Source organism: Epinephelus moara, chromosome 7 (genome assembly GCF_006386435.1).
Source record: "Epinephelus moara isolate mb chromosome 7, YSFRI_EMoa_1.0, whole genome shotgun sequence".
NCBI classification, from domain to species: Eukaryota; Metazoa; Chordata; class Actinopteri; order Perciformes; family Serranidae; genus Epinephelus; species Epinephelus moara.
Genome location: NC_065512.1, coordinates 4239127 through 4250917, shown reverse-complemented (window position 1 = coordinate 4250917; position 11791 = coordinate 4239127). Strand labels below are relative to the sequence as shown.

Genomic DNA, 11791 nt, shown 5'->3' with positions numbered 1-11791 from the left:
TTTTTTCTTCCTATATGCTGACCCTTTTCTTCAAGAGCACCTGCGGTTTTTTCTTGAGTCTCATGATAAAGACAGTCCTGCAGCACACCACTACTTTGCTCCCTAAAGTTCAATATTTCAGTGCTCAGTGGTATTTAAATTTAAATTAAATTAAATATTCAGTAGTGGTTAAATAAAAAAGTATTCTGGCCTTTTTGCTCCCATAAAAGCCCCATTATTCTGTTCAAACTCAAAATAAATGCACTGAAATTTTTGTGGTGTTTGAAAATTGGAGTTTTTATGATAGAAGAAACCACAATTGGTACATCGTGAGAGTTGTTCATTTTTTTAATTCAGATAAAGTGACCACAAACACTGATGGCCAAAGACGATTCAGACGTATTCGAGCCTGGCACACACACACAGAGAGTTTGAAGTTCTGGTATTCATCATGAGGGAAACGTACGCAGGCTTTACAGACGTATGCAGAGCGACCATAGCACAGTTGTGACAGGAGAGTTTGCTCCGAGTCAAAACACTGAACATGTCATTAGTAACGATACACGACAGGCAAAAGCGGCAGCTACAGTTTCATTAATGTTGACAGGAACATCCCAAAGATCCAAATAGAATAGATTACATTTAAAATGAACACTGAAAGTCTGTTGATGGTCCGCACGACCACCCAGGCGCTGGCTTAACCTTCATCCCCGCTCCTCTTTCATCCTCTGAGCTCCTCTTACACCGTCTGCCGCCACTCTTTTATTGTTCACCTGATGAGCTCTGCTGTCAGCGTCGCTCATGTTTTACACAGCTAGATGAAAGTCTGCAGGGAGTGTGTAAAATGTTACTGGGTGAGTAAGCGCGGCGCAGGTGCTCCCCTATAGGTCCGCCACATGTCCGGGCTCACGTAGGCCGCACGCTCTCATCGAGCCTTGTCCTTTCCCGTGCTGCGTTTTAACGAGGCGTGTTGTTTTGTTGTCATATGCGCGGCGGGGTTTTTATGGAGCTGGCAGAAAGCTGCTGCAGATATCTGTAATGAGCTCTCATACTGTGGTTTGTGAGCATGTGTGTTATGAATTACGGAGGCCTGTAATGAGCGCAGTGCGTCTCCGCAGCGAGGAGGGTCTCCATGTGGCCCATGGGAACGGCAGTTTGTGGTGTCTGGCCTCGTGCGCTGGAGAAATATGCTTCATATGGTTTGTACTGATTGGACGCACATAATGGAGAGGGTATAGTATGTTCGGTCTGAGTCCCAGAGGCTGCAGGTCAATTTTAAGGTCTGTGTGAGGGTGGTACGATCGCTCCAAACTATCACTCCCAAGATAACAACAACTTGAGCCGCTGTCCTCCGGGGCAATTTCCTGATCCAATAATCAACCAAAAACGCTCTGGATAGCTGAAGAGCGAGGCCCGAGGCCAAGAGGATCCTGGGTCTTGAGAGTCTTGAGGGTCTGGGAGGGTTGCTGCTCCCCGCTCAGCTGCACTCCTCGCAGTTGCAGGCTAGGATGTATCTGTAAGTGGCCGTGATGCGAGTCCCGCCGGCGCAGCGCAGCCTCACCGCCTTCAGCTTGGAGGTGTGCGGCCGGCAGCAGGAGCAGGTGCTCTTGAAGGGCTGCTTGAGCACCGAGCTGAAGGAGATGAGGGGGTCGGAGCGGGTCGTGTGGCTGCAGTGGCCCTCGCAGCGCGCCAGCAACACCATCTGGAACACAGCAGGCAGAAACACAGAGACAGATAAGTCATTCATACTGGTTTTTATGACGTCCAGGCGCTGTCAGGGATGACAAAAGCGTCTCTGTGGCAAGGTCTAAGTCTGGTCTAAAAGTGAGCCGTCTGCTTCGGCCTTGCACCTGCAAACTGAGAGATAGCAGCGAGATCAGTCACTCACTCCTCCGCCGGCTGCAGCTCAGAGCTCAGGGTCACTCACAGCCGCTCACCAAAGTCCCCTCTCTTCATCTGATATACGTGGAAGGCTATCCTGACACGTGTAGATGAGACAAACCACTGTATCAAGCTTTCCCCCCCAGTCAGCTCACACACATGCACGCACGCACAAAGCAGCGGCCTGATTAGTGTTGTGACCGTCCGCCTGGCATTCCTCTGTGGGTCACTACATTCCTGTCGCCTCCCTAAACAGACTTCTGTGTCATGTCCTTCTGTCAGCTGCTGTGTGTCGCCACCCGTGTACCCACTTTGACAAAAGCCTGTCTGGGGCCATGGCAGGGTGACACACACACACACACACACATATACACACACATCAGGAGTGTTGTCGCCACTTTAAGACCATTTGTCTTTGTCCTAGCTGAGGATCAGGCTGTCAAAAAGTGACAGCTCCTCTCCTGTGACGCCCCTCTCCTCCTCCTCTCTGTCAGCACCTCTCCTGCTCCTCCTTTCATTCATGACCAGCTGGATTAAATAAAGATGATACAGTGGTCATTCATCTCTTTGTGTGTTTACTAAAGCCGGTGTTAGAATATTTTGTAGTGGTGTCATCCAAAGCAGGATGTGTCAGAGAAAACTGGAGGTGCAGGGAGACATTTTATCATCCAGTCCCTGAGATTAAAACTCACCTCTCACCTCAACCTGCAATAAATCGCACATTATTTTAATTATTTGAGTCAATGGCGGCACAGTGGTGCAGTGGTTAGCATTGTCGCCACACAGCAAGAGGGTTCCTGGTTCAAACCCCAGGGTGGGGGAGCCCTTCTTTAAGCAATCTGCATGTTCTCCCTGTGTCAGCGTGGGTTTCCTCCAGGTGCTCCAGCTTCCTCCCACAGTCCAAAGACATGCAGGTTAATTGGTGACTCTAAATTGTTTGAATGGTTGTCTGTCTCTATGTGTCAGCCCTGTGATAGTCTGCTGACCTGTCCAGGGTGAACCCTGCCTCTCACCGACCTGGAGGATAAGCTGTTACAGAAGATGAATGAATGAGTCAATTATCAAGCTCAAAAGCCAAACATTCTCTATTTCCAGCCGAAGCAGTGGTGCTGTTTATTAGCAGTGGTGTTCTCCTCTCCAATACAAATTAACCTGCTGATTTACGCAGGTAAAAACACTAAATAAAGCAGCTTCATGTTAAAAATCTGTGTTTCTCCAATGCTGTTGGCGAGGCAGGGCTGGAGTCAAGCTGCTGCTAACTTTTGCTCAGCTTGTTTATCTGAGAACTTCAGATGTCTGAAGACTAAAATCCTTATTATAGTTAAAAACAACCAAGATCTACCAAGTGTGTTGTAAATATGTGGCTTAAAACTGGATAAATAACTGGATAACTTCTTGCAGACAACCACAACCCAGACGCATGTGCAAAGGAGACATGGTTTGAACATTGTTGGAAATGTTTAGGATAATGTAAGTACAGAACCCAACAAAATATAAAACACTGGTTCAGTTGTTTTTGCCAATTTGCCTCCTGAGCACCTGTGCCCTTGATCAAGGCACCAAACCCCCAACCCGGCGCACCTGCCCAAGGCATTTCATGCGTGTGTGTGTATTTTGGGCCTGTGTGTATATGACTACAGAGAAAAAAATTTAATTTCCCCTTGGAGGTTAATAAAGTATCTCATCTTCTTTGATCTGTTATTTTAACTGATTTAATATCTGTGGGTCTTGAACAGTTGGGATCTGGGCTGTAAGGAATAAGGCAGCTAGTTTAACTAAAACAATACTGATTAATCAATAGTGAAAATAATTACTTGTTGCAGCCCTGAGTCTGAATTTGTTAAGTGTAAAAGTTCATTTTTAACCTTGAAATTAGATCAAGAAAAACACCTGAGCTGAACATCGTCTGCTGATGAAGAAGTAAACGGACTTTGACTGAGGTTTTTGTCAAAAAATCTAAAAGTAACTGAAGCTGTCAGACACATGTGGTGCAGTAAAAAGTACAAATTTATCTCTGAGATGTAGCGGAGGAGAAGGAGAAAGGTTCAAACAATGGAAATAAAAAGTAAAGTACAAGAACCGTGAATCTGCACTAACACACACTACCACTGACTGAAACACAGCTATTCAATAAATGAAGTGTTGAAAGTATGCAGGAGTTAATTTTTGTAACTCATCTCTTTTTGTCCTCCTCAACAACAGGTGTGCAAAGATCGCTTTATGATATTTTTTCATTTGCTTCATTTCTTGAAAAGGCCTGGTCATTGAGGAGGAGGGCCCTGTATACGTAACAGGGAAAGACCTTATTTGTTCCTGTATGTACATTCAGTGTGTGTATCTATGTGTGGTATGTAGTATACGTTATGTTGTATTAGAGACAGGAAGGACTGTCAATTTCCTTTTTTTGTCTTCTAGGAGATGTGTCTTATAATCCCATATGGGATGGGCCACAAGGTGGCAGGACACAAAAATAAAAATTTAATTCATTCATAAACAAAGTTAAAATATTTCAGCCCAGTCGCCAGGGGTGTGTCATATCATCTCATTCACCATAATACTGGTATAATTCTTAATATCATATGAAAAATTCATATCGTGATATATGCGATATTACGACTTGTTGACATATTGACATCGTACTGTTACCCACGGCAACAACAAGCATGGCTGAAAGCGAAATTATCAGGGACTCCTTGGTGGTTCCAAAAAGAGGAGCAGCTTCAGTAGTGTGGAATAAACTGTGGCGTCCTGAATGTTTTCCTTCTCTGAGGGAACTCATTCAGCGGCTCCTCTGGCAGCAGCACAGCGTCTCTCCCTCTCCTCTCTGATTCTGTCAGAAACCTTTGGTGATGGAAACCTACGTGAATAAACTCCATATATGTGAATGTGTCATAACAGCCTGTCACAGGTTACAGCCTCATGATTAGAGGAGAAATGGCAGAGCATAAAGGTCCAGGTGGGAAAATATAAACTAAAAGAGAAGGAAATCACCTGTTGATTTNCACACACACACATATATATATATATGTGTATACATATATATATATATACACACACACACATATATATATATATGTGTATACATATATATATATATACACACACACACACATATATATATATATGTATATATATAGATCCCAGGGGACATTTTTTAAAATGTGTAATTTGTGGTAGATTTTATTTTCTTGAACTATTAATATTGTGACAGAATCTGAATCTCACTCTGAGTTACTGTTGTTGGTCACAAACTGAAGACATGAGAGATGATTTTTCTTTAGTTTTTACTGAATATTTGAACTGTATTTTGTTGCAATTCTATTTTCTTAAATTAAGACTTTTTCTTACCTTATTTGTCATATTGTCAAGAATATCGTTATCACAAAAATACCCTGAAATATCGTGATATTATTTTAGGGCCATATCGCCCACCCCTATCAGTCGCCAGAGGAAAATGTTGGAATCGTACGTTTCTGCAAACAATGAATACGTTACATTTGCACGTTTCATACGTATCATATCAGTGTTTTTAAAGTGACAAAACATATGAGCTGACTCTGTCATCAGTAGGTGGAGGGGATGATGGATGGCCTGACATCTAGGCGAGACACCTGCCAAACTGCAGACCACTGCTCAAGACCAACAAACAACCAAACGGCAGCTGGGTTGAACATTTACAACTGCTGGCTGTGACATGAACCTGTATTATATTCAACCTATAAAACCCTCTCCCACATCTTCTGCCACACACAGAGACACCTACACACGCACTTTACGCACACACAGAGACCGTGAGCAGGTCCTGGTGCAGGTGGTTAACTGAACACACTGAGGTGTAAAACTGTGGCTCAGCCAGGCGTCCCGTCAGCTCTCTGTGTACTGTAATAGAAAGCCCGACTCATGCTGTGAGTGTGCTCAGCCCTGCCGTCCCTGAGCCGAGCTGTGGTTTGGCCACCTGCTCGATGCACTCAGAGTCAGAATATTAAAAAAAGACCAAAGAACTGATCACTCACGCAGGCGGAACAACTGCACAGCAAAAGGACAGGGTGAAAACTGACAGCTTCTTTTTCCACAATAGTGTCGACACGTTTGGCGCGATTCAGAGGATCATCAGTCTCTTTACATAAAGTGGATGTCTCTAAGTTGTCTTCACAGTATGAGACAGAACGACGCACCACGCCTGTGTATCATGTAACTGTCCACTTTTCTTTTTCTCTCCTCAGCCCGCTCTTTAGCCGCTGGCAGAGGCAGGAGAGAGCGGGCTGACAGGGAGACGTCCACTTCGGCCAAAAGTGAGTCCCAGCTGAGGTGCAGAATATGTCTGCAGCGTGGCTCACGTCCAGCACCATACACACACCGACACATACACACACAGAAACGAAGCGTGACTCGTCAGAGAGATGCAGATAAAGAGACAGAAGGGAAGAAATATACGGTGGCCGTCAAGGGCAAACGTGCTACAGCGGCCCAGAACATTTCCATCAGGAGAAACATCCTGCAGATTTAGAAATTGAAAAACACATAAAAAAATCCAAAACAAATACAACAACGGAAATGTGCTGTAGGTGAAAAAATGTGCTGTAGGTGAAAAAATGTGCTGCAGGAAGCCAAAACAAAAACATTAAAACAAATGCAACAGGAGGAGAATGCTGCATAGCTAAGTCCTCCAAGCCTGTAGGGGGAGCGCTCAGAGGGGTAGCTTGATTTTTGGCCCAGAAGAGGAGAGACCGCACCTCCGTGGAGCAGACAAAAGAGTGTGTTTGTTTTTGAAGTGGAAAGGAAACTGAAATAAAAGGTAAGGCGACATAAAAAGGTGCCTGTTCCTTTTATAACATTTCATCTCATTTATGAATTTTCCGCAACCACTTATCCTGTCGGGGGTCGCAAGGGGTGGAGCTTATCCCAGCTGACATTTGACAGACAACCAAACTGTGGGAGGAAGTTGGAGCACCTGGAGGAAACCCGCACTGACACAGGGAGAACATGCAAACTCTGCACAGAAGGGCTCCCCCACCCTGGGGTTCAAACCAGGAAACCTCTTGCTGTGAGGCAACAATGCTAATTCTCTACTTGCACACTAGTATGATGTATCTGTTTTATGAGCTTCACGTCTGTTTATCTCCTGTCAGCTCTGCAGTAACATTATGTCTCTGACTTTAGGGCAAATTTATAGTTTCCACATCCGCGTGTCCGCTTTGATCTGTGTGACGTAAATGTCGTCATCCATCCAGGTCCACGAGGGTTTGCAAAGACCCCTACACAAACACGAACTGGATGCATAGCAAGGACAATGACTGCGCATGCTCCAGTCTCAAAACACTGCAGCCAAAAAGTGAAGCCAAAACGTCTCAATCGCCCCCCGGTGGCTGGCTGCAGTATAGGTCATAAACCCCGCCCCCTCCATGTCATCATATAAATTTGGCTCCAAATGGCATCACCAGCACAAGATGGCAGCAACCATATGAGGAACATTTTGGCTTTATTTTTGTACAGTGGGAATAAGTGCAGACAGGTCATCCATCTTGATATACGGTCTATGGGAGTGACGCAGACCCCAGTTGTACTTTTGGCTTTGTATCTTTTCTGTATTTGTATTTGTTAATGTTTTTGTTTTGGCTTTCTGCAGCACATTTTTTCACTTCCAGCACATTCCCTCTGTTTTATTTGTTTTGGATTTCCTTATGTGTTTTTGAATTGGCAGGGTTTCTAAAGCTGGAGCACGTTTCTCCTAATCGATATATTTTGGCCTGCTGTGGAGCATCTGCCCTTGTTGGCCACTGTAGAAAGAGACACTGGACTGGCCAAACGGAGGAGGCTTTCAGGGGCAACAAGAGTAATACTAGTAGAAAGAGAAAAATGTGTCAGACATAAATAAAGTTAGTGCTGGAGGATTTTTTTTTGGCCGGTGCTCTGGGGTTTTCTTTCCGTCTCCGAGGCTTACTTTGGAACAAATTGTTTCCCTGATATCTGTAACAAATGAGTTCATTTGTCAGGTTGGCTGGCTCGTTACCCTAAACAAGTTGTTAATGAGGCAGGTTGGCTAATGGTGTGTATCTGCGTCTGTTTCTGCCTTACCTTGGAGTTGCACTTATAAATCGGGTGTGTGATGGTCTCCACAAAGTGGTGCCTCATGCAGCGCTCTGGGTCGGAGTCTCCCAGGTGCGGGTGTCCATTATCGCTGGCCTTGTTGCTGCTGGCAGACTGGACCAAGCCCAGCAGGGGGCAGCACATCAGGACCAGCAGCAGGCCGGAGGGGGGGCCCGCAGAGATGAACGGTTTCATGATCGGACCACCCCGAGGCTCTCGATCCTCACGGGATGTCCAACTCTGTCTGTCTCACTCTCCTTTTATTTCTCCTTCTCACAGTTCTGTCTGTCTTTCATCCAAGTTGTATTTCAGGGTCTCACAAAGGGGGGACGTCTCAGTCTGTCTCTTGTTCCTGCTAGTATAGCGGAGGTTCAAGGTCAGCGAGCTCCAGGGAAAAAGGTAGCAGGAGGGTTGTTCTGTCGGGCCGCTCCATCCCCCACTGTCTGGATCCACCACAGTCTGAGAGAAGGAGACAAACAGGAAGACTTTAGCGCAGACGTGAACTGATAAAGAAACAATATTGTGTTTGTGTAGGCAGTATGTTTTGTCTATTAGTCATTTGTACATCCAGGGGAATAACAATACATGCTGTAGAACACATCACACACTCCCCTCTCTGTTTCTGTGCCTGTGTGGTGGACGCAGCTCCAGACAGATTCTCAGAGACATTTTCGCTGGTTTTTGGTGATTGACTGTTTGATGAGTGTGTGTGGGTCTCTAAACCTGGCTGCCTACTTTGTCTCCTCTGTTCCACGCTCTCACCCACACACTGCACACACATGTAGACACATAAGTCCTGGTGCTTTTATTACAGAGGAGAAACTTAAGCCATGAACAAACAGCCTGCAGCCAGGCCCTTTCCTCTCCCCAGGAATGACTTTTTCATTAAAACAAATCGCTCTCCCAACAAGCCCTCTCATGACTGCGAACCCTCTGCCAGTCCCGCAGCATACTTCCACATGTATTTATGTTTTTTCTTCCTTTTTTTCCCAACTTCATAGTTTTATTGTCCTCCTGACAATAGGGTTCGTGTTAGCAGGGAGCTTGGTGCTGGCTGAGGCAGGTCTGCTAACAGGCAATGTGGTGTGAATTAGGCAGAGGTGAGTGTACATGCAGGCTCAGGAGAACGCAGCTTAATGATCGAGGTCTTAGGTTCAAGATTTATTTAATTTTCTTATTACTGTTAACCTAAGCTTTACAGAAGTGTGTGTTGAAGGCTTTCAGTGTTGAGATGCCTGTAAATGTACATTTATGAGTTTGTCCTGGGCAGCGTCCAGAGTTTTGCACACCAAACTAATGATTTACCAACTCTGGTTGCAGCATCAAAACTTAAAGAAACTGACTTAAGTGATGCATATAAAACATCTGGTGTAATGCCCAATGAAAATAAATACACATTTAAAGCACACTTTTACAGCACAAGCTATAGCATTACAACTTCCAAAAATCACAATTTAAACTTGGAAAAACACCATAATTACCTGCCAGTCCTTCGTAAATGTTTGTTTTCTTTGAGGAGAAATGACTGCGTTTCAGAGTTAGTGTTCAAGCAGTTCAGAATACGCAGGAAAGATCAGGTTATGCAAACCTAGCTGACATGTTTTGGTCATTTACTTTTGTGTTAGTGACATAAGTGGACAGATTCACAAAGAACAGATTGTGGCCGCTGATCAAACCAGGAATTGTGCATCACTTGCAGCCACTATCTGCCCTGTCTCTTGATTCACAACAGATATCACACTAATGATATTAAAGCACAAACATGCCCATAAAGTTTTGCAGCTGAGTGCAATATTTACCCTTCATTTAGCGTGTGATTGTAATTATCTGTGTGGCAAAGTATCAATGTTGCCTTTGCACCAAGAACACAAGAAACAGAATAATGACAGGGAGAAAAAAAAAGTTTCCAAACTTCAGGCAAGGAATTTAAACATATTCGTATTTGGGTCAGTGCTGGGCGTGACAAGTCTTTTAAATGTGATTCAGTTACCCCCAGTTCTCTGATGACGCTCATCATTTCACTGTAACTGTGTGTGCCTGCAGAGCGCTGCAGGGATGACGTTTTATGTCAGCCGACGTGGAGGCTAACATCGCCCTGGTTCCCTTGACAAAAAGCCAGAAATAAAAAGGTATAAACAAACTACACCACGGTCACATGAGTTCAATGTTGCCACCACAACAAGGCTGTAAAGCTGCGTTCTGCGTGATGACACTGTAGTCTCATTTAGCCACTTTTTATCAACCACCTTTAAGACAAGTAACGGCTTCAAAATTCCCGAGTAGGGTATTTACTCCATCCATTTATTTTCAACCGCTTATCTGAAGTCGGGTTACGGGGGCAGAAGGCCGAGCAAAGCACCCCACACATCCCTCTCCCCAGCAACACTTTTCAGCTCCTCCTGGGGCATCCCAAGACGTACCTAGACCAGATGAGATATATAATTAGCCTGAGTGTCAGACTGAAGCTCCCAGAACCTTCAGTCTGACATCGCCTCCATTGAAGGCGATTTACAAGGGGGAGGGAATTTGATTTTTCCCTAACCAATCAGTAGAGATCAACGACTCACCCAGAATCTGACGTCATTTGAAGTCGACACTCGTGTGCTTGTCAAAAACATGGGCTGCTGTCGGAAAGTCTTTTTTGCTTAGGAAGGTTCCTAGCTGAGTGAAATGACCCTGAAGTATTTTAGTGGCCGCCATGATAAGAGCTGTTCGAATTCTCTAAACACTAAGGAAAGAGGTTCAGTGCTTCCTTTCAGATCTCCTTTAACATAGGATACATCGGACCTTCCTAAACGATAGGAAAGGGATAATTTAATCCCACAATGCTTTGCGGGAGCAATATTTAAAGCGACCAACCGTTCACGGAGACAAACGAATAAACCCGAAGAAGTAGGAGAAGAGGAAGAACGAAAGAAGCGACGAAAGGTAAAGAAAAAGAACAACTGGCTCTCAACATGACTGAAAAGTCACGGATATCACCATGTAAGTCACCGTTACATGAAGCTTTGTCCATCTCATGCCATAACTTGATAATATGTGTAACGTGACATGTTCCAAACTCTCAACAATATGTTAAACCCATGCGAACTATAAACGTCACGCTACTGTTGTAACATTACCCAGTTCAAGTTCATATTGTGGTGTAAGATATGCTCAGTGTGCATTAATCATGTCACTATTTGAGCGTTGTTGAATCGCCAGCTTTTAGCAATATCATTAATTAATTTTTCTTCGGTCACAGATGCTGACATCTCTGCACTCATACGGGCACGTGTGTGGCTGGAGCACCTCTTCAGCAGGAGGCAGCCCTTTTTAGACTATTAGGCAAATGAGTTTCACCCAAACACTTTAGAATAAAGCCTCCCACATCTCTACCCTGCTCTTGTTATTTGTTCTTTTCTTTTTTTCTGTGTTGTTATTGTCACTAATATAATGGAAAATCCAATAAAACACAATTAAAAAAATAAAATAAAATAAAAAATAACTTCAAGGCACAATCATGTCAACATTTCAAGGTGTTTACTGAGTTTTGTGGTCGTTTTTAAACTGTTGTAAGCAAATGACAGATGATGATTGATTTGCACATTAACACAGAAGTTTGAAGAAAAAGGGATATGAAATGTTTTTATTTAGATGATGTTTAGATTTATAAGCCTAACATATTTGCCTCTCTTGCATACACTTGAACATTTGTCATAAATAATCACAATGATTCAGGAGGGTGAGTGTGAGCAACCATTTTCAGCGTTTCAGTTTTGTGACTGCCTATCTATCTTTTTTAATTCAGTTCAGACGTTGGTAATTAAGTCATATTTTTCACTGTGCTGTCCACGTTTATATA

The 11791-nt window shown here is 44.1% G+C and overlaps 1 protein-coding gene across 10 annotated transcripts in view; it reads right to left on the bottom strand.

Annotated features, from left to right (window-relative positions):
* Window positions 1-313: 313 nt before the first annotated feature.
* ndp (norrin cystine knot growth factor NDP) overlaps window positions 314-11791 on the bottom strand; it is a 35452-nt gene continuing 23974 nt past the window's right edge. For all 10 annotated transcript variants that reach the window (XM_050048457.1, XM_050048454.1, XM_050048455.1 and 7 more), the window contains 2 exons: window positions 7936-8406; window positions 314-1681 (listed from right to left, as the gene is read on the bottom strand). In XM_050048457.1, coding sequence (XP_049904414.1) covers window positions 1457-1681; window positions 7936-8142 — 432 coding nt within the window. In that variant the 5' untranslated portion in view covers window positions 8143-8406 and the 3' untranslated portion in view covers window positions 314-1456. The remainder of the gene's footprint in view (window positions 1682-7935; window positions 8407-11791) is intronic.